Genomic DNA, 27,723 nt, shown 5'->3' with positions numbered 1-27,723 from the left:
CTTTTGTGCATTGTTTTTTATATATTGTATTGTCTGTCTATGTCAATAAAGTTCAGATCTGATAAATATTTCACCTCTTCTACATTATCAGTTGTATTGAGGCATAGGGACCCCACTGTACACAGAGGGCTTGCCTCTATGCGAGGGGTTTCACCTATTCATGAGGTATCAGTTCAATGGATGAGAAATATCCTGTGTGGGCTTGGGCATAAAGGATACTGAATTGGGACATGCCTGTATAAGTTTGCATATCAAATGTCCTCTATCATCACTGAAGCCTGCATCAGAAACCGCATTGTGTTTTCAAGTTTGTTTATTCAGTCACTTGAGGGTTAGAAATTATTTATTTGGTCATTAGCCAAAAGACAATCTGTATGCCACAGCAGAATCCACAAAGTAACTGCTTCGGGGCTAGTATGATGAAGGGATATCAGGAAAGAGCTTTAACAGAAGGGAGAGCATGTTGGGTTATGAGGTGGTGGCAGCTGTAGAAGATGCAATGTACAAACATGTACATTCATTCATTCATTCAGAGCATTCAAAATAAACATTCAAAAAAATGGCCAGGCACCAAACTGGCATGAGTGGAGTATACACACAAGTGAACTCAGCCGTTTTTGTTAAAAGAAACGCAACAGCCGTTTTGAGTAACTCTGTGTTTTGAAAGGCAATTCAGCAACGCTCGTCTTCTAAATAATAGCCTCTTTAAATAAAAGCTTTTGTACCACTGAGTGACAGTATATCTTTCCTGGATAAGTGTACAGTAATACATCAACCCCAGCCCACAGAATTGTAAGGGCTCTCACAAAACTATTCATAAAAACCATGGTGTCTTTCTTGAGAACGTATATTTTTTAAAAATGAATTAAATGACAGACAGCCCCTTGGTTTCTGTATTGTGAAACAATTTTTTACTTTTTTCTTTAGTCCTTTGAAGTAGTTTGAGCAGTTGAAGTGTTCAACTACTACCAGTTCTAGCATGGCAGTTTGCTGAAGAATGAGACAAACTATCCTACCCATACTACCCAAAAGGTCCATTTCTAAGCTACTACTTGCAACATCACCGGTCTTTTAACGCTGATCATTCTGAATTACAAAGGAGGAATTTATTTCATACACATAGTGGGGTGAAAGGGGAGAGGTAATGCAAGTTCTGTATTTCTTTATTATTATGCATGCAAATTTGTACAGTTCAGCCTAATAAAACTTGCACAGCATGAGTCACAAGGTTTGAAGTATGTGTGTAGGCATAGGATACTGGAACTATTTGAATGCTTTTTAGAATGGAACTCAGTCTTTGACAACAACATTTTTGTGAACATTGCTGAAGAGATGGAAAGGTAAACAACAGCTGATACATCATGGCCCCTATAAAGAAAAGTGCTTTGAAACACATTCCCAAGGCCCATGGTACAGAAGATTGTTGGAGTTGATGCAACTCCATCTGCTGTCCAGAGGGGGCAGGATGCTGTCCAGAAGGGGTCAAGCTATGGCCCAGTGACTCTGACCTTTCTACCTGTTCTCTCTGTGATCCTTGTGGGGTGTGGCCCTAACCCTTTATCCTTCCCTTCTCCTCTGAGCACTTCCTCTTGTCCACTGACCTGTTAAGATGTGCACACCAGGGCTCTCATGCCCAGGCCATCTTGAGCACAAGGCATGCAGGGCAAGGCAGCTCCAGGGCCTTGCTATCTCTAAGTGTTAGCTGAACCTCTGATCCTAATCAGATGCTGTAAATATACACTCAATGGAACTGTAAGTAAATAACTTCTTTTTGCAACTTTAACAAGCCATTGCCTCTTTGTCTTTTTATTGAATAGCAGTCAGCTGGGTGAGGGAGGTTCCCTAGGGTGATACCCAAAAGGGGGGGGGGTCTGCTGCTTAAGCTACTCTGCTTCCCCCCAAAGAGGAAACTACTTTTAATTTCCTCCAACAAAGATCACATCCAGAAGGAAGCTATAGTTCAAATTAAAATCCTCAGGATCTCTCACCTACATGGTTTCAAAGAATCTGCAGAAGTCCATAAGAAGAAAAATGCAGTTCTTGTGATAAGTGAGTTTATAATGGTTAAAAATTATTTTGATGCAAAATTACAGGTCCAAAGATGCTGGGAGAGTTCTCAGTCAGGTTGCAGTTTTGATACAACACTGCTTATTAGAAAGCACCACAATATTGGAAGTTATTAGCATGTGGTTATTGAAGAGAAAGCATCTGTCCTAGCTTCTATATAATTATAAATAAAGGAGATTTTCATACGGTAATGCTTTCAAGCCACTCATCTTCCGCATGCAACTCTGAAGTTATTCATTCCCAGGGGAACTGGATCATGGGTCCTTCCTGAATGTCAGAGCTAGAAAATGTATTACGTTCACCTCTCAGATGCTGCAGCATCCCCATGGTGAATTTTTTACCCTTGACAGTAATGCACAGGACATCATACCATGTGGGTCACCACCGTAATATGAAGATTTTTCCATATCCCTATCAGTTGTTCCTGGCAACCTCTGGCCAATATGTAGAGACTCTAATCATGATGACAGTGACCTATGCAGTAAGTCATTCATATTGTTACAGGCGGTGTACACAACTCACTATTAGGATGCCAGTTTGGGAGTATCTTGAGACTATAACAAGTTTTCTGCTCTTCACGTAGCTTCAGTGTAGGATGTTTTGACTTTCAGTAAAAACATGTGTCAGCACTTACCATCAAGCATGCTTTTCAGGGCCTCTTCCCACCTCATAGCTATTGCTTAAATAACAGTATTTACGAGAAGGGGCTAGGAGCAAGGATAAGACATTGGTAAAGACAGCAAATGCCTTTTCTTTTGGGGAGTCATTTTCATATTGCATGGTGTGGGGAATCCATAAGAACAGCCCCACTGGATCAGGCCATAGGCCCATCTAGTCCGGTTTCCTGTATCTCACAATGACCCACCAAATGCCCCAGGGAGCACACAAGACGAGACCGGCATCCTGGTGTCCTTCCTTGCATCTGGTATTCTGATGTAGCCCATTTCAGGAGCTTGCTCATACACATCATGGTTTGTAACCCATGAGGGATTTTTCCTCCAGAAATTTGTGCAATCCCCTCTTAAAGGCATCCAGGCCATATGCCATCACCACATCCTGTGCCAAGGAGTTTCACAGACTAACATACAAGCTGAGTAAAAAAATATTTTCTTTTTTCTGTCCTAACTCTCCCGACACTCAATTTTAGTGGATGTCCCCTGGTTCTGGTATTATGTGAGAGTGTAAAGAGCATCTCCCTATCCACTCTGTCCATTCCCTGCATAATTTTGTATGTCTCAGTCATGTCCCCCCTCAAGCGTCTCTTTTCTAGGCTGAAGAGGCCCAAACGCCATAGGCTTTCCTCATAAGGAAGGTGCCCCAGCTCACTAATCATCTTAGTCACTCTCTTTTGCACCTTTTCCATTTCCACTATGTCCTTTTTGAGATGTAGCAACCAGAACTGTGGACGCAATGCTCCAGGTGTGGCCGTACCATCGATTTGTACAACGGCATTATAATATTAGTTGTTTTGTTCTCAATACCTTTTCTAATGATCCCAAGCATAGAATTGGCCTTCTTCACTGCCGCCGCACATTGGGTCGACACTTTCATCGACCTGTCCACCACCACCCCAAGATCTCTCTCCTGACCTGTCACAGACAGATCAGAACCCATTGGTTCCTGGACCTTGTAGTCTAGAACGTTCAAAAAGCTGCCTTATATTGAATCAGACGATTTGTTCTTTTAGCTCCATATCATCCATGCTGATGGTAAGGGGGCCTTTTGTAACCCAAACCCTTTCTTAACCCAAACCTAATATGCAAGGGAACGGGAACAGTGCAACCCAGAGCACAGCATCAGAAGCCTGATGCCATCTTGGGTTTCCCACTTTTGTGCTGCAAAACACACATACACACCCTTACCATGTTCCCTGCACACTTTCATGTTTCATAGCAGCGCACACGGAGCACAGTAAGGATGAGAACGACCTGCTCCTCACTTGAGTGAATGGGAAGCAGATCAGTGCAGCTTGGAATGGCAGCAGGTTGGAGGGAGGCGGCAGTGGCCTACTTGGGGTAAAAGGCACACCAAATCTGTCACCCACTCAGGCCCATCACAATCTGCCAGCAATGCAGTACGCCTCGGCTGTATGAATGGGCTGGCACTGCCAGGGAATGAATCTGGCACCTTCAGCATGCAAAACATGTGGTCTACCATCAACCAATGACCCTCCACTTGCACAGGCTACAGAAGCTTTATCCCTGGAGTGCTGCCATACCATGCAGCTATGATCAGTGTATATGTGGCTGCGGTGGATCACATGGGTTTTTCTTATCCAATCACCAAACTCCCTCTTGGAGGCTGGTCAGTCAGCTCTCTCTCTCTCTCCCTCTCACACACACACACACACACACACACACACACACTCAGAGCATCTGAATGGCAGCCCGATCCTGAGATGCCCGGAACTGCAGGACCCAGCAGCTCCACAGAGGGCTCCCACCAGATCCAGCACCTCCCGCACTATTGCGGGAGGCTCCTCAGGAGAAGGGGACATTTGTCCCCTTCCCCCAAATAAGGGAAGCAGCTCCGCAATGGGGCTACTCACTTTAGTGGCAACTGTTTGGTCGCTGCTAAAGTGAAGGCACTCGTGTAGGGCGAGCAACCCTGCCGAGTGCCCTGGATCCTGCAGAGCTCGGCTCCGTGGATCTGCCTCTCCCCCGCCCCCCAACATGCCTCCCCAACAGCCCCGGCCACGCCTCCCCCCTCCCCGGACCACCTCCCCCATGCTCCTGGACATGCCCCATCTCCCGTTCCGCAGCCCGGCGGTCACAGAGACCGCCAAGCCACGGAACCTGGGTGCCTGCTGCACGCTGGCTCAGCACCGGCTCCAGTGGGAGCCCGGCACGTTTGAGACTGTGGTTCACGCTGCAGAGGCGCGGCATGGACCACAGGATTGGGCTCTGGGACAACTCCCCCCACATTGCTGGTTGACCATATAAAGGGGCTTTTATATTGAATAACCTTGTGAACAACACGGTAGCTACTTAGAGAAAGAAAAGGCGATCGCTTAATTCTCCAAAGCCATATAAAGTTTCCAAACTTTTGATCAAGCATTTGACACATCTAACATGAAACACCAGGAATCTGCCTTTGTCTTTTATGGCTGACAAAAGACCCAAGTAATGAGTCCTTTGGGATATACTAGCGCAGCACAAATCACTGATGACTGCAGCAATGGGAAATAAAACACATATTCAGCTGAAAATGCCAGACAGTTAAGAACTTTAGTTTGGTGTTTATCCCAAAGCCGCATGTGTGCTGGGAAGAGTCGCAGCTTCAAACAAAAGTTTAGTCTTAATGCTTTGCTACTTTTTTCATGTAACTGTGTGGGTTGTATCCATTTTGATGGTTTTATTGCAACCTGCTTTGAAAAGTGTTCTTCTGGTGGGTTGTTAACAAAACAAAACAGAGGACTAGAGGGGATACATCGATAGCTGGATGAAGTTAACTTGGTCAAAATAAAAATTATGCCAAAATAATGTCTCAAGAAACGGTATTGTTCCAAAAGATGGACAAAGTTATTTCTAAATATAATTTGTTTACATATTAATTAGAGGCATGAATCTTCACCTTTTTATCATTTGGAACATTTCCAACTTCTCTATCATCTATAGATTTTTTGCTTGAGCTTCATATGTGTGCTGGTGTGTATCCAGATTTCTCATGTTCAAAGAATTTTTCATTTATTCAAATGAAACACACACACTAGCATGTGAAACTTAGTCAGAACCAAACTGTTGGTCCATCTAATTCATTCCCATCTGGAGTTATCCAGGATTGAACCTGGGACATTGTATGTGTTAGAGAAAAACTCTCATGTACAAGTGCATGAAGCTATCCCACCAAGTATTAGAAGGGAATACTCTTGCCAGGAGGCATTTGTAGCCAGGAGGGTCCACACATATACTACAGCCCTTTTCGAACAAGAAAACTTCATAGTGAGGAAATTCTACTTTTCTACCCCATTTAATAATTTAAAAAAAATTTTTTTAACAAAGAGATGGCAAAAGAGTTGTGAAAGTAACTCAATACATCTCTGAAAGGCTGGATTCCTTGATTTAAAATAGTCAGCCCTTTAATTAAAATTGTCATTCTATTGCTAGCTACCTAAAGCTTGCTTACGATTTGTACCCTAGTCTGGTCATTTCTAAAATCGTACTTGTCTATATCAGTTCTTAAAGAGGCCTAATAAATCTGCAATTCTAGGAGAAGAAATTTAGAGTGCAGTAGTAAACGTTATAAGTGGAAGGGGGCAACTTAAGATGCTAGTTTTTAAACCTGAAAATGGAGTCGGTTGTGGCTTTCTAACCCTTGTGCATGCATGCTTTGGGTCACTCCATGTTCAGGACTAAAACCAGCATCACATTTTTGTCCCCACCAACATTCCAGAAGGCATTCCTTCCACAGGGTGGCAGACAAAGCTTTAACTGCATGAGAAGTCATTTGACACCTGATTCATTTGCTTGGAGTTCCACTTCACACCCTCGCAGCAAGCTGCTTGGAAGGGTTGATTTCTGTAGGAGTTTTGCAAGCAGAGCTCTGAGCTCTAGAGAGGTTATTGACAAGGAAGTACTTGATGGAGAAGGAGAAAGGAACATCCTGCCCCAGGCTTGTCAGAAGCAAAAACAGCAAAGCAACTATCGAAAATCATACTGCTTCTACCTACACTATCAACTTGCAGTGGTTATCCTCCACAGTACATTGGGAATTGCAATTTAGTGAAGATGCCAAGAATTTTGTCAGAAAACTCTGGCTGTCTTGCAGCAGTGGTTTACAAACTCTCTGTGAGAGCTTGCACCGCTGTAAGTTCTTGTGGGGGCGGGAGGGAGGCAGCGATGCAGTCCCCAGGATTGCATCGCTAACGGGGCTGCAAGGACTGGAATGCGCTCACCAGTCCCTGCAGCAGCATCCCTGGGCTGCAGGGAGCCCTACATGAGCATCTGCAGGGCTCCCTGATGTTCCAAAAGTGAAAGTGAAAGTGGAGCGATTCCGCAAAAGCGGAAGTGGAGCGCAATTGCTCCGCTTTCACTTCGGATGAACTGGGGAGCCCTGCAGATGCTCGTGGAGGGCTCCCTGCACCCCAAGGAGACTGCTGCAGGGACTGGTGAGTGCATCCCAGTCCCTGCAGCCCTGTTAGTGACACAATCCTGGGGATCGTGTCGCTGTCTCCTCCCTGCCTCTTTGCTGCCACCGCCCCTTAAGGGGGCAGAGGGCAGGGCCTTCATGTTGGGGTGTCGTGATGCCCCAGTTTGAAAACCACAGCCTTGCAGTTCCCAGGGGACCCTGGAAATGAGTAATGAGTTAAACTCTTTACTCTTTTACTCGTTTACTCTTACAGTCTAATATGGATATGTCCAATGCTACAATGCAGAAATAACATTACTGTGCCACCCAGTGAGGGCAGGAATTGTTCAATTTTGTATTTCTGGGGTTTTAGATATCTAAACTAAGCAGAGTTGTTTTAATTGAATTATATTTGAGCATGACACAAGTGTTGTCACTGATTCAGATACCTTTTCTTCTGTGAATGCCAACTTCCTCAGAGCTGTAGCTGAGGCTGTTCAGTCAACTAGAGTGAGTCTTGCAATAGTTGTTGTGGCTGGTGTCAAGTATCTTAGACACTATTCTTAGAGTTCCACACCCTGTGATGGAAGGTGAACATACTATACTGTTGATGAGTCATACTGATGCCGGAGTGGGTAATAGCAAGAAATATAGTTTCTACCTTTCCAATTTTAACAAGAGTCCTGACCCATTCCTTGAAGGGAAGCATAAAATTTATTTATTTATTGAATTTGTAATCTGCCTTTCTCCCCGGAGGGCACCCCAAAATGGACAAAACAACTCAGTGATGCACATTGACTTTTTTCTCTTTAGTTCAAGTCTAATAAGGTAACAAAGTTGATGTAATCTGGCAAATTCTCCTAGTTGCAAGCCACTACTGCTCATACACCTGACTTGGGAACCAAACCAAGAGTACCACTGAATGTCACAAAATATAAGGCACCAACCAGCCAAACTTTTCAGTCCCACTGATTTCAGAGAGGATTTAAGCATGGTTCTTAAGTCTCCCCTTTAAAATGTGGATAGGATTGTAGCCAAAATTAAGCACTTCAATGAAACATTGAAGGTGAGTAGGCCCAGTTGACTATAATGGGACTTACTTCTGAGTAGACATGCTCAAGACTAGACATGCTAGGATTGGGCTCTTCGATTGGGTCATTTCTATACTGTACAGTGATGGCATCAGCCAGATGTTGCCTATGCTCCTTGTTACACAGAGTGATGGTTCTCTTGACTCTGGTCATCCTTCTGTCATTTGTCCAAAACCAACCACCCTCAGTTACTTGTATACAGCCATAGACAGCCCTTTCCCCTGCATGTTTACTCAAAAGTTAGAGATATTGTGTTTAGTGAGCCCAGGGCATGATCTGAGGGTGCATGGTTGAAACCAAGCAGATCTAGGCCTGGCTAGTGCTTGGATGTGTGACAACCTGGATACCCCATGCACATAACCCTGAACTTTGTGATGATAAAGATGGGTTGGAAATGTAAAAAAAAAAGGTACAAACAAGTAAATAAGACTTACTTTTGGGAAAGTAGATATAGGACTGCAGCCATGATCATTACCTATCAAGGAACAAATGCATTCCGATGAACCAAAAGTTGTTCTGGGTCAAATTTTTAGTGTGCTGTGGAAATTCTTTCCCTTCCAGATTTATCAAAAAGCAGTTTGGATTATCATAAGCAGAATATCTGAAGAGAGAAATAAGCACTGACTTTGATTCTTTAGTTACACTGTGCTAGTGCACTAATATAAATTACAATGAATTGTAAAGAGACATTTGATTCTTTAAATAATTTTTGCGTGTGTTGAACTGTATGACCGTTTTAAAGAAAAAATTTTCCAACAACTCTGTAAGGTGGAGTATTTTGATAATCCAGAGTGCAATGTTAATGTACTATAATTGAAGATAAAGTTCGGCATTGCTTGAAGACATCCTTAATGGAGGCATCGTGTTTCAAGAAATGACAGACTGCTCACTAGAAGGTCTTGTGAGAAGAACAGGACAGCCTGTCAGCTTACTCTGTTCAGAGGTTTCTTGTGTTACAAGGAAGGTAACTTGACCACCACACAGAGATTCTCTGAATGTCTTAACTCCTCCCATGCTGTAGAATGGAAGAAAAGCATATTCTAATGCACACATTCAGAGACTTGTTATAGAACTGAATTAGATTTTACTTTCTTCCTTTACTTCCCTTCCTGTAAACCACATTTACAGCCTGATCCTACATCAGGGCAGCACTGGTGGCCTGTGCACTTCCCTGGCGATGGTGGTTGCAAATGTGCCATACAGCACGTTGCAGTGGCTGGGTGGGGAGAGCTGCCAAAAGGGAGTCAGCAGTGGGCTTCCTGGCTGGCAGAGGACTGCATCACAGTAAGTCGCTCAGGATAGGGGAAGGGCAGGGAGGGGCGAACCTGGCCAGGGGAAGGGGGCCAGAGAGTAGTTTAGACCCAGGAGGGGGGTGAAGATGGCGGCACAGGTTGCTGCCAAATCCTATCTCCCCTCCTGAGACTCGAAGCCATGGTTCTCCTCAGTTCTAAATAGCTGGAGCAGCTCTGAGTAGACTCATCAAGCCTGCCAGGGCTTTACACAGGGTTAGGGATCTGATGTTCCCTCCAGCTGCTTCTCTGGTCCTGAAGGATACAGCAGCAACATAAGAACATAAGAACATAAGAACAGCCCCACTGGATCAGGCCATAGGCCCATCTAGTCCAGCTTCCTGTATCTCACAGCGGCCCACCAAATGCCCCAGGGAGCACACCAGATAACAAGAGACCTCGTCCTGGTGCTCTCCCCTACATCTGGCACCAACCATTTTGGTGCCGCTCTATGTCTGGCAGAACCAGAGCATAGGACTGGTCCTTTAATAGTGTTTTGAAAGATTCGCCCAAATATATGTATTGTCGAATATCAGAATATATATTTACAAATAGAATTGGTAGCAAATATAGAGAAATCTAGCCAAAATTATGCACTTTTAATTCCCATTGATTCCAATAGTTCCGCATGAATTTATATCCTCTCTTTTGAAATCAATAGATTGTTAAAGTATTTACCTTTAGCTGAATTGGACCTATAGGTTGCATCTGGATGTCATCTGGATGAAAGCTTTCTTACATGTGTGTATATGTATACATTAGCATATCATTTCTCCCACACTTCGGCAAGTCTGTTGGTAGCCATTATATTCTTTGCCTTCTGCAGAATACTGAGAAAATATTCTTCAATAAAGATGTTTTTTTCTGAAGGAACTAAATTATAGGCTGATGGCATTTAGATGTTTGTAGATTCTGCCTCCTCTGCCTGTTATTGTTCTGTTTTCCTGATTTTAAAGTAGTATTTATCTTTTATTGTTATCCTTTTAATAAAGTAAAATTATATTTTACTATTTGGTTTTGTACTGAATTGCTGTGGTTGTAAACTACCCTGGGAATGCTTTTATCAAACTGTAGGAAATACAGAAAAATATTTCAAGCAGCTGCTAGGCTGAAGCTGAAGATCATTTAGTTAAGAGCATGGCAATTATCAGTAACAGTGCCATTGCTTTCCACAAAGCTGACCCCATAAGAACATAAGAACAGCCCCACTGGATCAGGCCACAGGCCCATCTAGTCCAGCTTCCTGGATCTCACAGCGGCCCACCAAATGCCCCAGGGAGCACACCAGATCACAAGAGACCTCATCCTGGTGCCCTCCCTTGCATCTGGCATTCTGACATAGCCCATTTCTAAAATCAGGAAGTTGCACATACACATCATGGCTTGTAACCCGAAATGGATTTTTCCTCCAGAAACTTGTCCAATCCCCTTTTAAAGGCACCCAGGCCAGATGCCGTCACCACATCCTGCAGCAAGGAGTTCCACAGACCAACCACATGCTGAGTAAAGAAATATTTTCATTTGTCTGTCCTAACCCGCCCAACACTCAGTTTCAGTGGATGTCCCCTGGTTCTGGTGTTATGTGACAGTGTAAAGAGCATCTCTCTATCCACTCTGTCCATCCCCTGCATAATTTTGTAGGTCTCAATCATGTCCCCCCTCAGGTGTCTCTTTTCTAGGCAGAAGAGGTCCAAATGCTGTAGCCTTTCCTCATAAGGAAGGTGCCCCAGCCCAGTAATCATCTTCCATCTGTTGGTTCTGTGTGCAAGGGGTTTTGCACTGGTCTTGCTGTGATGTCTATATAGAGATCTTCCCTCCCCCACACCTTTCCCCTGTTTTTGCACTGGTCTGTATAGAGATCTGCTCCCCCCCCCCACACACACACACACTTGTATTGGAATCACGGAAGAACTGGCGAGGAGGTAGATGTGGTGTCAGCAGTGGCCCCTTTAAGGGTAAGGCCTGGGCATCCAGCAGAGTGTGCTGCACAGCTGCAGCCACTGGAAGGCAATAGGGCCCTCAGGGATATAAGGAGTACCTGAGGCAGAAAGGGTTTGTGGGTTTTGAAGGAGTGCAGGTTGGAGGTAGGAGAGGAGACTGACTGGGTTTATTGAATTTGGAATCTGACTGTGGATTGTGACTGTGGATACCCTGATGGATTTGACTGACCTTGGACTGTAATTTGGCTTATTGGTTCTGGACTCTGATTTGGCAACTCTGATTGATGGGACTGATTTACTTGGCATCTGTGGACTAGAACTGGACTCACTTTTGCTTGCTGCACTGGTGAGTTGCACAAGGGGGACTGATCAGCCTTAAGCGGGCACAAGGCCCAGTGGATTGGGATTTGGCAGAACATCATTGTAGCAGAAAGATAATGTGATCCCCTATTTGTGTGCACCTGCTTTTGTGAGCTTCATAAATTCTGACTCTAGCGACGATGAGTTCTTGGGGTTTCCAGAAAACTAGAGTACTCAAACCTTTAAGTCTCTCCATTTGTTAATGACAGTGATAATGGTTCTTAATGCCACTGTTGACTGCTGTTCACTTTACATGGTTCAAATGTTATTCTGTTATAGTTCATTAAATATTTTATTACACTATTTGGTTCAGAATATTTTTTCCCTGTTTACCTCCTCTAAAAACTAGGTGCGTCTTATGGTCAGGTGCATCTTATGGAGCGAAAAATACGGTGCTGGTTTTTCACAGGTTTTTTGCAAATGCAGCTGAGATGGCTCAACTAAATTTATAATCCATCAATGAGAATTTACTGCCGACAGTACCCTAATTTGAATTAAAAGCATTCATTCCACTCTGTCATTTGTGCATTCTGGGAATGTTCCATCTAACCTGAAAGCAATGCGCATTGCCTCCTCCTCCTCCTGCAAAGGGGAAGGTACTACATGAGGTCAGAGGTCCTCATTCTGCCATCCACTCAAAATGAGAGATCTTTGCTGTAAGCTGTTAATGAATCAAGTCACAATACATCACCTCATCAAGATTAGGTCATGCCTGATCTCGGAAGCTAAGCAGCGTCAGGTCTGTTTAGTACTTGGATGGGAGACCGCTTGGGAGTACCGGCTTCTGTAGGCTTATACCATAGTCTTTTGAGACTGAAGGTTGCCAACCATTTAGCTGCCAGCAGATAGTAAGGGAACGATTAAATCAAGCAATCCAAAAAATGTACACAGCATTCTAAAAACACTACCAGTAAGACTCCACCTATAAAGAAGATCCATGAGCTATTGTCCCCATATCAACAATGAGAGGCTGAGTTCTAAGATCTCAACAGCTTGGTTGAATGATTTAATACTGAAGTAGTGTATAGCACGACTTTGCTGCTTCAGAAAGAAACATTAAAAAAAATAACTGAAAGGAAATCAGTAATTCAGAAGACTCTTTCCTTCCCCTCTCCCTGAATACCACTGACAGGGGCAATTCACAGCAAAGCTGTCCAAGTGGCCCATTACTCAGTAATTGTTGGGAACAAACCAGAAGCAATACAATGGGAGGAAATATTTAAATTAAAAGTACTGAAGCCCTGAAAAGCCTTAGTAAGCCTTAGTAAGCCTCATTGGGACATGCTGGAGCTACAAGTGCATTTCAAAACATCAGCTCTGAAAATATACCACAAGAAAAATGCAGGAATCACTTGAAGTAATGTCTCACAGATGCTCTGTAAAAAGTGAGGGAATTATCTCATGGTAACGGCAGAGAAAACGGGGCCATTGTGGAAAAATGATGAATATACACAATCCACCTTGCACCACCCAGCCTTTCAAAATGGAGCCAGATTTCCGTTGTCCGAGACAGCCTTGAGGGGAATAATTTTTTCACCTCCAGATAGACATTTGCATTTCACCACAAAAATGTCTGCCTAGGTTCCAGCATGCTCACTCCAAATTCAACGTTCAACACCAAACGTCAAACAGCAGGTCTTGAACGGTTCGTTGATTTTTGTTTGAGCTCTGCTACACAGGCAGAAACAGACCTTTGCCGGAAAGAAGAAAGATTATTGAATGTCCAGACCTAATTCCCAGGGAGTCTTTGTGTGCTTTCCATGTCCAGAGAGATCAAGTGGTTGGTGGTCAGTGAAAGTCTTTGCCCCAGGGTCCTGCTCAACCTGATGCCAACCCCAACACAAGGTATTAAATTCTGTAATAAATAAATAAATAAATAAATGTCTCGTATTTCTAGACAACACAGTTTAGATACATTAGGTTGTCTAAACTGATAAAGCACTTTGAATCCCACGTTGCGAATGAACTGCACTCAGATGCTAGACCTGTAGATAGGCACACGCCTGGTCATTTGTGGCAAGTAAGAGCTGACTCTAAGCAACTAAGTAGTTTAGAAAGAAATATGGGGCACTTGTTCACCCGCTCCACTCTCAAACCATACATTTACCTGAAAAGACCAACACTGGTCTGCACAGCCAGGTGGGCAGGTGTTAGGACTGGGCATGGACATCAGCCAGATGTCAGAGGCTGGAACTCAGAAACAAACTAGGAGTCAGGAGCCAAACCAGGAGACAAGATGGGGAGACTAGTCAGGAGCCAGGAGTCAGAGATGGGTGAGGGTGACTTCAGAATTGACCAAGCAGGTGACTGGCCAGAGGCCAATGTCCAGAAGGCCCATCTAGCCAGGCCAACCTTTGGACCTTCAGTGGCAGTAGTAACACAAAATGCATGCTTGTGCAATTATTCACACATCTGATATTATTCAATCAATCTCAAGGAATTGACACAACTGTACCTGACTTTCCTCACTAGGCTGTTTGTTTTATGTTTATGCATCCATATGTTTAGTTTAAACAGCAGTTAAGCAGCCTGTATTGAGATTGTGCCCAAAGCAAAAGCTAAATCTCCTGCCTTCCACCACACTCACTGCAGCTCCTATTTGAATCTGGGACCCCCACCATTGCCATTCAGTGAAAGAGGAAAACCACCACCACCCCTCAAAGACTAAACGTGTCCAAAGACTAAACATGTGACAATGTATTGGAAGTGAAACATGGTTTGGTTGCTTTCTACCCCAGGCCAGGGATTTGCTGCACCAACAAGGACGTGGTCCAAATGAGATATAGACGTCAACTGTTGCATCAGGTCAATATCACAAAACATGTTGCTAACCTCGTGTTGTGGTGCCTCCCAGAAGTTACGCCATCATGTGTAAGGTGCCAGACAGTAACCTCATCCCCAAGAGGAGTCTATTTCCATGTCTCCCTGTGGGTATTACACTGGCAAGAGAGCCTGACATATTGAGGCATGTGAAATACGGCACACACAGAGAAGATGGAAAATATTTTTACTGCATGTACTGTATGTAACCAATGTCAGACGGGAGATGCGGCACTTTGAGGCCACCCCGTTTTTTTCTTCTCAACCTCTTTATCAGTCATCACCTTCCTCTTGCTCTTGGCCACAGAAATGTGATTGCAAAATATTCAGGTATGGCAATGCTGAAGCACTGATACAGCAGCTGCAGCAATAACAGAGAGGACTTTTCATAGCAAAGGACGGCTTAGAAAGCCAGGAGCCATTTTTGCAATTGGAGCATTATGGAGCTACCACCAATCTGGGCTCGTGCGCGTGTGTGCTCTCTCTCACTCTCTATATGTAGCCACACCATTTCCAAATGAAATGAGTGTGTAGCCACATCATTTCCACCTGGGGAAAGAGCTCTATTGGCTATATATGTGTTGGCCCTTTTAGGCTGCAATCTTATATACACTTACGACTTACCACAGTGGAACTTTCCTCTGAGTAGTCATGAGATTTCATGTTAGCAATCTCAAACAGAGCAGCAATGAGGCCTGGCCTAGCTGGTTACTCGAAGGCAATTTCCTCCCAACCCCAGTGCCTGATTACAAAGCAGGGATAAAACATTATCACATGGTGTCATCCCATGTCAAACACAGCAATATTTACAGCCGTTTTGGCAAACATAAATCCTAGGAATGTGTGAAATTATCATTTCTTCTGTAAGGAAGATTACGTAGCTTCACCCACTATATTGGATGTCACTCTGTGGGGTTAGGAGGATATAAATCTACAGAGACTTTGGATTTTTCAGTAGTTGTGCCTGGCAAAGTTGAGCAGTCCTCTTCCACACTTAGTAAATCTGTTTACAGTGTTTTGTTTTAGTCAGATGCCATATTGGCAGGAGAAGAACAAAAAAAATCTGTAAGAAGAAGAGTGGAAGGAATTTTTTTCATCTCTCCAGATTCTCAAACATTAGAAAAAGATATACTCTCAAACAGAAGCAAGATTAAAACCAGAATTATTAAAATATAAAAGGATAAAAGGAGGATTTACTGATTAGGCAAGCCACCCTTGGTGGTAGGGAAGAAGAACAGGTTTCAAGGATCTGAACAGCACAATCACAGACACAGTAGAATAACACGCATAGCACAGAATATCAGCAAGTTATTAACTCTGCAGTTACAAATGATAGCAAGTCTGGAGCAGGATTTTAACACCTTACTATGGTGATTATTTTTGACCCTCAGTTTCATGAGTATATCTGCTACTGTGGTTAAATGTAAAAAGCAAATACATACTAAGAACATAAGAACATAAGAACAGCCCCACTGGATCAGGCCATAGGCCCATCTAGTCCAGCTTCCTGGACTTGATGGCTTGGCGCCATCACCACATCCTGTGGCAAGGAGTTCCACAGACCAACCACACGCTGAGTAAAGAAATATTTTCTTTTGTCTGTCCTAACCTGCCCAACACTCAATTTTAGTGGATGTCCCCTGGTTCTGGTATTATGTGAGAGTGTAAAGAGCATCTCCTTATCCACTCTGTCCATCCTCTGCATAATTTTGTATGTCTCAATCATGTCCCCCCTCAGGCGTCTCTTGTGTACTCAGTACCTCAGTACTCTGCTACTGTGGTTAAATTATTTGACATCACTAGAACACTAGTGGGAGAGTTTGGGAGAGCTGCCCACTACTTTGTCATACAGGTCATAAGACATCTTAAATGGACCACTGGCTATGAGAAGAGTCTCAAGAATGATGGAAATTCCCACTGATTCACAGAACTAGCCCAAGAATGCAAAGGAGAAGCAAAAAAAAAAAAGTTTTTTAAAGTTGTAATCATTTATATAAAGGACATGCAACATAATCACAGAACCACAAAGGCCTTTGATTGAAAGGGACCTTTAAGGCCATCTAGCCCAACCCTCTTCTTAAAAATGAAAATCTTCTTGACAACATCTCCAAAAGGTGTCTGTTAAGTCTCTGCTTGAAGATAACCAGTGAGAAAAATTCAACATCCCTTAGTAATTAGTTCCTCTGTTGAACAGCTTTTGCTAATAAGAATTTTGTCCTGATAGCCAATGTCTCAATTCAGTTTTATCCCAAGCACTTCATTCCAGTAAAGGCATGCAGGGTCTTTGGATTAGGCCCTATGGTTTGAAACTTATTTGTACTAGAAACTAGCCACCTTGGGTGCCCTTCGGGCAGAAAGGCGGAATACTAATCTAATAAATAAATAAATAAATAGAAATGTTTCGCCAGTAGTTTTTGCCAGAAGCCAATAGAATGGGTTCAACAGAGGACAACATACAATGAGGAGTCTTGAAGTGCTATAAGGAACTGTTGAAAGAGTTTGGCATGTTTAGACTGGAAAAGAGAAGACTAAAAGGAGATACAATAGCTGTCTTCAAGTATCTGAAGAGCTGTTACATAGGAGGAGAGAAGACTCACTCTCTGTTACTCCTGTGGACAGGACTAGAACCAATGGGTTGGAACTACAGGAAAATAGCTTTAGGCTAGATATGAGGAAGAATTTCCTAAGAGCTGTCCAGTTCTGGAACTGTTTAACTTGTGGAGTAGTGGGCTCTCCTTCACCGAAAATTTTCAACCAGAGAATAGACTACCTGTCAGGAACGCTGTAGGAGTTGGTCAGTGGTTTGGGCTAGATGATCTTCAAGGAACCTTCCAACTCTAACATCCTCTGAATTCAAATTCACATTACTGCTTCAATGGTTTGTCTAAATTTCAGTGTGTTCACTAGATGCGCCTTTGGACTTTTGTGTTTTTCAGTTTTGAAACTAGCAGCTGTGGGGTGAAGTAGATTGGTGATCCAGTTCCAATATCTGCACCACGCACACACAGGCTTTCCTGTGCATATTCCTATGGGGAGTTGTACATGGACATATGCCATGGGGAGTTGTACATATGGGGAGTTGTACATATGCCCACTTTAAGCTAATTAGTCCTCTTCACTCAAAATAGCCCTAGTTCTGCAGAAAGCACTGCTGGACCCCACCACTAGAGTAGCTTACCTGTTCAACCTGCAGGGTTCCTCCTTCATCCACTCTCCAGCCAGCAGCTTCTCCAGCTGCTGCAGCAACACCTTGCAGCAATACCCACCCAGCAGCTCTTGGACGTGGAAGTCACACTGTAGTCTCCAGCATCTCCAGCAGTCTCCCTTCGTTCAATCTCCCATTTAGTCAGTCCATCCTCTTTCCTTCTGCCGTCTTAGTCTCTTCAACTTCCTTCCTTCTACACCACCCATTCTCACTGTGCCAGGTGCTGCTTTTATCCTCAAAGACCTTGGTGCCTCTACTGGCTGCAGCTTTGTAACACAGCCACTGCTAAAAGTCAAGTTTTTAACCCCATGCTTCCAGATCTGTCAGAGCAAGGGACCACCGTTGACACCACATAACACCCTATCTCCTTGAGGGATCTTGCATGTTTCCATTACATCACCTTACTCTGGAGTAAACCCCAGAAGCTACTAGGGTCAACTTGGCCTTATGCCAGGAATATCTCTGGCTCAAGTCTGAGTTGATCTGTGCAGGCAGTTTGGGCCCAGGAAGGGGGTTTGGATTTGGTGTGTGCTGCTGCTGAACCCACCCAATCTGGCCCAATCTGCCCACCCCATCTCCTCCCCATTCTAGCCTCCCCCATCCCATTCAACTCCCTCCCTTACTTCATCCCCCACCCTGAGTCACACTTACCTGCTCCAATAGGCCTTCGTTGCTTTGCCAGCATGTGTGGGAGGGCTCCAGCTTTCCTTCTAATGCACTGACTTCCTGCACTGCCGCAAAGTGCTTTTAGTGCTTTTATGGCAGCCACCACCAATGGAACACATGTTCCACCTATGCTTCCTTTCAAAAGAATTAGAAAGTGTCTTAACTTTTTTCTCCATATTCTTCACTGTCTCCAGGTGATTGTTGCGTTTCTTTTAGATTACTTTGTGCTGGTTGCCTTTCATGTTTCATATCCAAATTGAGATGTTACTGTATCCATTCTGTAGCCCCCTTTTGTCTTTCATCTTTGACTTTTCTATACAGTACTTTCTTTAGTCTTTGTACTTCTTTGTGCTTTGTAAAATTTTATATCTTTTTTTACCATTTCACATCTTCATGCTGTGCCTCTTTATTGCACCTTAATTAAAGAATCCCTTACCAGCTGAATATATTATCTTCCTTTTTCTTTTTTAACTTTCTGCACTAATTTATTTCTGCTAGTTTTTGCTGTCTCCTCCTCTGCTTCATATATTTAATAACTATTTTGTCATTTGTCTCTAGTTGCCTGTATGAGGCTCAAACTACATCTTATGGGGAGACAGGTGAACACTGCCAACCTGCATTTCTGATTCTGCTCCCAAGATCCCACCCAGTATAGAAGAACAAATATTGGGGAAGGGGCCTGAAAGGGACAAAATTGCATTGGGTGGGCTTTGTCCCACATATCTGATTGTTAAGAAAACATTAATGGTGCTTTTCATGTTAATGTTTCCATCCTAAGCAATTAATGGAAGTAAGCCCATCTTTATATATGTGTAACCCTATGGAGAGTAACCCACTTTTAGAAGTGTGGGGCAACCCTTTCTGACCTTGTGGAGTTGACACTTTCTTCCATGCAGAGTAAATTTATAACTATTGGAATACATGTCAAATTTAGCAGATTAAATTGCTCCTGAATCAAGAATCAAGAGAATTGGACTGTTTCTCCAAAACTGAAAGAGAACCTGAAATGTGAATCTCTGCTAAATTTGATGAGAAACGTTCACAATTTCACAGGGCTGGCCTACCCAAGAGGCTGCAAAGTGTCTGCTTGAAGTGGCACAGTGGGAATGAGGGGTGGAGCACTGATGCGGCATACTTCGCACTTTGCACCTGAACACTGCCTCTCCCGGCCCACTGCCCAGCCATTCCACCTACCTGCCCACCCCATTCTCATCATGCTTGCTACCCTTGGAGAGCAAGCAAGAAGAAGATGGAGAAGAGCAGCTTACTCCTCTAGCACTACTACTGAATATTGCATCTGCAAAGCTAGAGGACAGATTCAGCTCCTAAGATCCTCCCTCTGTGGCCATTTTAAAAGAAGTGGCAGGCGGAAGCAGCAAAAACACTGATGGGGGCATGTGCACTAATGTGTGTGGGGAAAAGGAAGGTGTAATCAATGTATTTAATCAATGATTAAATTATTACTACTCCTACTCCTACTCCTACTACATTGAATCAATGTATTTATGCACTGTGTGTTGCCAGGCAGTAACCCATTCAGGTGCCGACTGGACCAAGAGTGGTTTAGCTTCAGCAAAGCGATTGTATCATGTGCTCTCAGACCATATCTTGAGACGTAACCTTTCCCAGTCAAGAACCAAACCAAGAAAGAAAATAATTTAACCTTGAGTTCAATTACTGCAGTTCACCCAAAGACCAAATATGAATAACCAATAAGCATAGAAAAAAACCCTGATTCCACAGAGTGATTCTAGGTCTTTCCTGTGGGTGGCAATGGCCTTGTTCCGGGGTCACTCCAGGTTAATGAGTTTCCTAGTTAATGAGTTTCCATGTCAGAAGCGAGGTAGAACGTAGTGATACACAGAGAAGGTAATCTCTGCTAGGTCAAGGGCTGTGACCAATGGCTTGACTTCAAATAAAAATGAAACAGTTGTCAGTAGGTTCCTTCAGTGAACTGTTTCATTCAAATTATACAACTTTGCACTCTTGTCTATAAATAGAGGTGTTTGAAAATGGTGTTATTTACCTTACTCAGAAGTAAACCCATTGTGTTCAAGAAGACTTGGGTTGCAATCTGATCTTACTCACCGAAACCAAACATCATGCACTTCAGCAGAATGAAGGAGTAGAAAACCAGTAAATGCTGGCAAATTTTTCACCGTCAAGTAGGAGGGAAAAATAGACTGGTGCCCCAACAGCACTGCCTTCTGACTCAAGAGTGCAATATCATTTTTACTTTGTTACTTACTGAAAGTGACTGCCAGCTTGGTTTCTTTTTTTAAAAGCAACTTATCAATTTTCAGAGTCAAGAATAACACGGCGCCTTCATGCCACCAGGGAAGCAACTTCTGGCACACACAAAAGTTGCCTTGTATCACTCAGGAGTTGTATTCAGTAAATATTGTAAACAACACTGAAATAGTGGGCTTTCTTTTTCAGCTCTCTCCCCCTGAGTTCTCTTCAGTATCAGATGTAGAGTGAACAGCACACAGCTCATTCTAAGACTTGCCAAACTACAGAATCCACTTTCTGGACAATCCTTTACAAAGAACAACAGGAGGAGATGTAGTTTATCATTAAAACAAGCAAACAGTACAGAAATGCCTATGAAGGTCCCGTACTTCACACAGAAAAAAAATACCAGCATATTAATTTCAATGCACTGCTATGGAACCTGCTAATCTTCAAGGTCACTGACTTGAGGAAGTATCAAAATAGTAACTGCTATGTGCTACTTTGCGTTTCTTCCTAGTCCTTAACTCCCAGTTAACAAATTCTTCTAAGGCAAACCACATCCTACCTGCTGCTTCTCCTTCCACCAAGTGTCTCTTGCTGAAGTTTCTCTCTTATGCTTTCCCAACTCCATTTTCCAAGAAGAAAAAGACCCAGGCCCTGTAAAGAAGCAACTTAAACCGGCTCCACGTTAAGATACCACCACGGTACATGCTCAAGTTGTGAGACAGAACTCTCAGGCTGCCCGGGTGATAATTTCTTGTTAGCTCGGCTTTCCATTTATAGACGTAGAAAATTCACAAATAGAACCCTGGCGGGAAGGCAAGCAACTGGCTTCAGATAACAATAAATGCCCTGTTGGCATCAAATAAGTGGGTGGACATGAGCTCTTGCATCACAACAGAATTTTAATTACCTGGCACTTGTAAAATAAGTGCTGCTTCAGGTTCCCCCAAAGAAATTAGAAAATGTTGTTGAGGCAATCCTAAGCAAAAGTTCTCAGTCAACTGAATGTCACTCTGTGGCATCATACTCCCTGATCCTCGTCATCACTGTCAGGCATATCTGTAACCTAGAGGGACAGGCACATATCTAGAGCTCCTGTTCCTCAACTCCTCTTTAAAGTTTAAAATGTAGGATGAAAGCATAGTACGTCAAGTGCTTTAGGAAGGGAAATGGAAGTTGGGGGGGGGGGTTACACAGAAGCACTGGCTTCCATTTAAACTGCTCTTTTGTCAAGCATCCCCAAATGCTTTTTGAAGACAACAATTTTGGACTGCTGCCAAGGGAAAATCCACCCCAGGAAAAAGTTCAGGTACAAGTATGGACCATGCAGACACACACCCCTGTGAATCTATAGGCCAAGAGACATTTCAGGGAACAGTAGTGGAAGAAATAAGACATTTGCTGAACTTGCCTTTCTTTGAATAATCACATATTAAGATCTTACCCATGAGAATCAACACTCCTTAACTTTTAAAGTGACTATAACAATATTGAGTGCCACATGGAATCCAGGGCCAAACATAACTGAATAGCACTACCTGCTTGCTTTGCTCTCTCTCTCTCTCTCTCTCTCTCTCTCTCTCTCTCTCTCTCTCTGGCCTGTACATTTGGAATAGAAATAGGGATGGAGCGATTAGGATTGTCAGACAACATCTGGCTGAAACAGAAAGGAACATCAAGCATTCAACCAATTCAGGCATCATGGAAGCAGACATGCTTTTAATTTGCTGCCCCACTACTGGCTGGGGCAACAGAAGCAGGAGAGAGAAAGAGGTGCACCCAGGAGGTGCTGAAATAAGGTATTGGCTTGATGTGAGGACAAGAAGCCTGTGTGCAGACCCAAAGATGGTGCAAAAATGCTCAGTCCTGCAGGAGAAAAAGCCCTTCTCCCTTCCCTCTCCAAGTTTTCTGTGAAGGAAAGGGGAGGGGGCTGCTCTTGACCTCTTGGGCTTTTGCAGAAGAATACAGATTCCTGCCGTTCCTTCCCAAATCTAGTCCTGGTTTTTGCAAAACCCGTCGATCAGCAGTGAGAGGAATTTTTCAGTCACCAGAGAGTCACCCTCTTTGGCCACCAGTGAGGAGTTGATCTCTCTTCAAGTTTGTTGGAGGTTGGGTGGAGCCACCATTTCCTTTCAGGTGACTGCAGAAAAATGATGCTTCCGTCTGCCTGAGGACAGAAGCAGACTTTGATTAAATCAATTTAATGGAACTGAATGGCTGTTCTTCCCATTATTCTCCCTCTCATACTTCCCATATGGTGAATTTTAGATTGTAAGATCCTCAGGGCAGGGAACTGCATTTTCTCTGTGAAGCACCATGCATATTGATGGAACTACATTAAATAATAAATAAATGTAAGCACATGAACAAGTTTAGAGTTGAAATCTTATCAAACGAAGGAAACATGCCCTAAATCCCTTAACTGCAAAGCATTCAATTCCTTTGTATTTGCATGGCATTTAAAAAAAAAAAAAAAGATTTGAAACCAAAGTGTATAAAAGAGCAGTATATCTGTAAAGTCTTTTGCATAGCATGGGATGCAAGTTCTTATGTCTTATTAGCTATAGAAGAATAACCTGGCAGCAGTTCATGACTGATGAAGTCAGGAGTCCAATATTAGCAACTCTGTTGAGAAGGGGCCCATTCCCTGGCTCTGCTCTGAGCTCCATGGTTCACAACAACAACAACACACCCACTGGTTGCTACACAAACATTGCCTTGGAAGTGATTTACGGCCATGTTTTGGGAAGCAGTGATCAGCCAGTGGCAGAGGCATGCTCAGTGGCAAGAACAACTTGTCTGAGAGTGTTCTCACACCTTGATCCAAGAGTGCCTTGGAGACTCTCATTTGTATGCACCTATAATGTCATTAACACAGCAGAGAGAAGTAATAGAGCCATGTTCAAATGGAAAGCACAGTCTAGGTTATTAGAAGCAAATGCAAAAAGTAACATTAGGTGCCATGTGAGAGACTACCCTAAAAGAAAACTGCAGCTGTCCTTGTAAAAAAAAAAAAAAAAAGTTTAATAATGATCATAGCCTGTACTTTGCATAATAGAATATGGCCCTGGTGACAAATTAGGATCAGAAAGCAACTTAGGGCAGATTTAGCATTTCTGGGATTGCCACTTATCCCATGCGGTTCTGCTAACAAGAATGCTGAAACCATGTGCAAGAGCTCGACAATGTAGTTTGGTAGCTCTGGCATGTGAAGCAGCAATCACATTGCTGGTTCCTCCCACAGATCTTAAGGCCACCTCTTCATAACGCATTGAATGCAGTATGTACTTTGGCCCTCGGCCTTAACAATCAGAAAAAGTGGTTTGTATACAAACACATTCACAATCCTGTAGAGAAGCTAATGTATGAGCGAATGCAGAGCTTATTGCAGAGATATTGTTACTGGTCGTGCTTTTAAGTCACATGTAAAATGTGTACACAGAAGAAATCTATTGCACGTGCAGGGATCAAGTACAGTGGTCAATGGCACAGCTATAGTAAGTGGAATTGCATGGAGAAGGGCAGGGAGCTCCTTCCTGCTAGGAGCTCAGGGTGGTGTACATAGTTACCTCCTTTTGTCCTCACAACCTTGTGAGGTAGGTTAGGCTGGGAGATAGTGACTGGCCCACGGTCACCCAGGAAGCTTTGTGGCTGAGTAGGGATTTGATCCTGGATCTTCCAGGTCTCAGACCAACTACAGAACCACTACACCATCCTGATTGTAATTTGTACTTTATCAGTTATGCAATACCTATTTAATTTCTGCATCATTTTCTTAAGGTTGGTCATCTCACAGCATTGTTTGGGGTCTTATATGACTGTGCCAGAATCCCCAAACCCTTTGTGGCAGTGTTGCACTCATAAATACTTATGAGTGTATAGCCTGCCTATATGTGACCCTCAATGATTTGCATTCTGGTAGCCTTGGGGGATAAGAAAATGGCTACAGCAGCAGAAACAGCTCTGGGACAAGTCAGAATGATGGCTCATCCCAATACTGTCAGCAAAATCAGCTTGTTAGTTTTAAACCTCACTGTTTCTTTTTAGCAAGATCAGTCCTTACATTTCTAGAAAAAAGGAGACAGAGCTCAATATGCAATCATAGCTGACCAGGAAGCCCTGTTCAAGAAATGCTGAAACTGGCCATGGTTGATCTGTAGTGAGGAAGATGCACTCCAGACATGCTCAGAGACATTTTCTTTATCATTGCATCTCAAGCACTAAAAATATGGCCCTGGGCTGACTCCCCCCCCCCCCCAGCCCAAAAGTAATTAAGAACTGCATACAATTGTTTCCCAATGGAAATATTACACGCTCAGAGCTTGCCTGCTGTTATTGCCAGAGTTCCTACCTTTCAGCTGGCATGGAATCTGAGGATGGGGGAATTTAATCTTGTGAGAGATCGCAGTCCACATTCCTACAACAGCAGCTGCTGCCGTCATTCTGTGGACAATACTACTAAGCTCTGTCAGTGCTACAGAGGAGAGATAACAAGGCACGCAGGAGCAGAAGGAAAACATCACATGGCACTAAACGGTGCATATTATACCCACCTCTAGAGAGTAGAAACAACTGAGTGCCACTACAGGACCACAATATGTTTTGAAGAGAGGACCCACTTGACCTTGGCTTTATGCCAAGTCTTCTTTCCTGGGGAATGCCAGTTGACAGATTTCAGAGTATGGAATTATACACAGGTGTGGGTTACCACCTGGTGGCTAAAAGGCAAAATACGATGAAAACAAAGTAAGAAGTTGAAGCATACATCACAGCAGGAGGTTATGTACCATGCTGTAGGCCAAGGGGTGGCCTTAAAAGGAATACTTTCTGGGATGGTCTCGTACTTTACAGACAAAGCCAAAAGTGGGTAAAACAAGCAGAGCCAGAATTATTGTCCCAAAGTGGGATATATGCAAATATCCTTAGGTCATCTACTTCTTGTCCTCCGGGAACATCTCTGGGAGTGTGTCTCTGTCAGCCATGTTCTAAGCTGCATTACAGTTGGAAAAAAGGCACATTTTTTTACATCAGTGATATCCAGTGCTTGATATCCAGTGGTTTTCAGGCCCTAAACTACATAAGTGTTTGTGCGTATGGACCCATTTAAAAAGGAAATTCTACCAAGCTCTCAAGGGACTGACTTAATGTTGGTGTCCTTGTCACACCTGACAGCTGCATGGTGCAAGCTGTAGCAGAGAATGGAACAAAGTTGCACCTAAGCCATGTGTCCAGTGCACATGATACAAAACATTCAGCACAGGCATCACCTGGAAAGACTTGGGCATGTTTTCTATTAGTTTCTGACATTTCAAAAATAAAGGGGGGAAAAACAAAACGACCCTATTATCTATACACATGAAAACTCTTTATATCTGTCTGTGGATGTAAATAAGATTTACCAAGTTTTCAAGGGAGAACTTCTGGCTCAGGTTCAGGGGCTACTGACAGGCTGTTTGCAGAGCCACTGAGCACTGGTATTGGGCCCAAGGGAAGAGGCCTGATTGCCCTCCCTTCCTATATGCAATGGGGTATAGAAGTGAATTGAAAGTGGATTAAAGCAGTAGTGAGAAAGCAGTCCTGGATAGGTTGAGATTGAGGTAGCCAAAGTTATTGTGCAATAAATTTGCTTTGTACTATATTGTTTGTTTTGTCATGACTTGGGCCCTTTGGAGGTCTGGGCCCCAGGGAATTTGCCCCCCCCCCACCAGTCCCCCTCTTCTCAGGCCTTTAGCTCTATCTATTATATTAATAACAATGTTGGTGGCTCTCTATTCTCCAGAGAAACCTGGTCCTGCAAAGACCGGCGTGACTTTATAACAGTTCAAGGAAAGGTAGTGAAAAGCAATATTGTGTAGGGCTCACAGTTATGTTTCCTCACAACGAAAGTGGCCTCAAGATAATTAAGTCATGTCTTTTGAAAAAGGGACCTGTGATTGACTGCCCTGAACAGCAATACAATTTTATTCAGGTGTAAAATGCCCATAAAAGATAATGATCAAATCAAAGAAATTTGATTCAAATCAAAGAGATCTCATAATTTTTAAAATGAGAGTTTGACTTAATATAGAAAATGAGAACATACGATGAAATGACACAATTTAAAAAACCCTAAAAATAGGTTTTCCCTTTTCCTCAGTTGTTTACCAGTAAAAGCTATTTTCTACAGGACAATATAATAAAATAATAATATTAATAATAATACTGGTATTTATATACCACCTTTCTGGTCATTTGATTACTCCTTTGACTTGAATAAAGGCGGTTCACATAGGCAGGCTATCTCTAAACCCCCAAGGGGATTTTTACAATAACAGAATGGTTCTATCTTTCAAGAACCGCACAACATTTCAGGTGGATCTTTCACGGTCTGGTATAACTTCTGGCCCCAAGTTGCGTCCCACGCTAGTTGACAAGCAGCTCCTTCATCTCTCACTTGAAGGGCAGCCAAGACACTTCTTCGCTCACACCAAAGAGCAGGTGGAATAACTCAGCTCAGCTTGTCAGCTGCTTCAAGGTCTCACCATTCACAGAGCTGCCAGTGGCCTCGAACTGGCGACCTTCAGATGTTATCTTTGGGCTAATGGAGGCTCTACCCTCTAGACCAGACCTCCTGTCACAGACAAGATAAGTCCTGTGTCATAAGTAAGTCCTTTCTCATATGTAATTGTTTGCTGTTTATTCTTGATTATGATTGCTGATTAAGGCCCAGATCCTAACCAACTTTCCAGCACTGGCATAGCTGCGCCAACGGGATGTATGCTGCGTCATGCAGTTGGTTGGCACTCATGGACTTCTCCTCAAAGTAAGGGAATATTTGTTCCCTTACCTTGGAGCTGCATTGCTCTTATGTCAGTGCTGGAAAGTGGGTTTGGATTGCGTCCTAAGCTGCCAACTCGGCAATTAAGTTCCTAAATCCCAGCCCAAGTGAAAGTTAATGCAGATGAATTGGAACTGTAGTTGGTTTTTCTTGCTGGCTGAAA

At 43.3% G+C, this 27,723-nt stretch overlaps 1 protein-coding gene across 7 annotated transcripts in view; it reads right to left on the bottom strand.

The window, feature by feature from the left end:
- The window catches only part of MLIP (muscular LMNA interacting protein), a 58,484-nt gene extending 36,917 nt beyond the window's left edge, over positions 1-21,567 (bottom strand). For 3 of the 7 annotated variants that reach the window (XR_010793578.1, XR_010793579.1, XM_066612412.1), the window contains exon 1: positions 21,306-21,563. Coding sequence is in view for 2 of the 7 variants with exons in the window: in XM_066612412.1 (XP_066468509.1) it covers positions 21,306-21,371 (66 nt within the window). In the remaining 5 variants the exon portion in view is untranslated. Of the gene's footprint in view, positions 1-21,305 lie in introns of all 7 variants that reach the window. The other 4 variants (XR_010793580.1, XM_066612414.1, XR_010793581.1 and 1 more) reach the window with 3 other exon arrangements.
- Positions 21,568-27,723: the final 6,156 nt, after the last annotated feature.

The sequence above is a fragment of the Tiliqua scincoides genome, chromosome 1 (assembly GCF_035046505.1).
Source record: "Tiliqua scincoides isolate rTilSci1 chromosome 1, rTilSci1.hap2, whole genome shotgun sequence".
Lineage (NCBI taxonomy): Eukaryota > Metazoa > Chordata > Lepidosauria > Squamata > Scincidae > Tiliqua > Tiliqua scincoides.
Note: the sequence above shows the minus strand (reverse complement) of the source record. Positions and strands in the feature narration are given on the sequence as shown.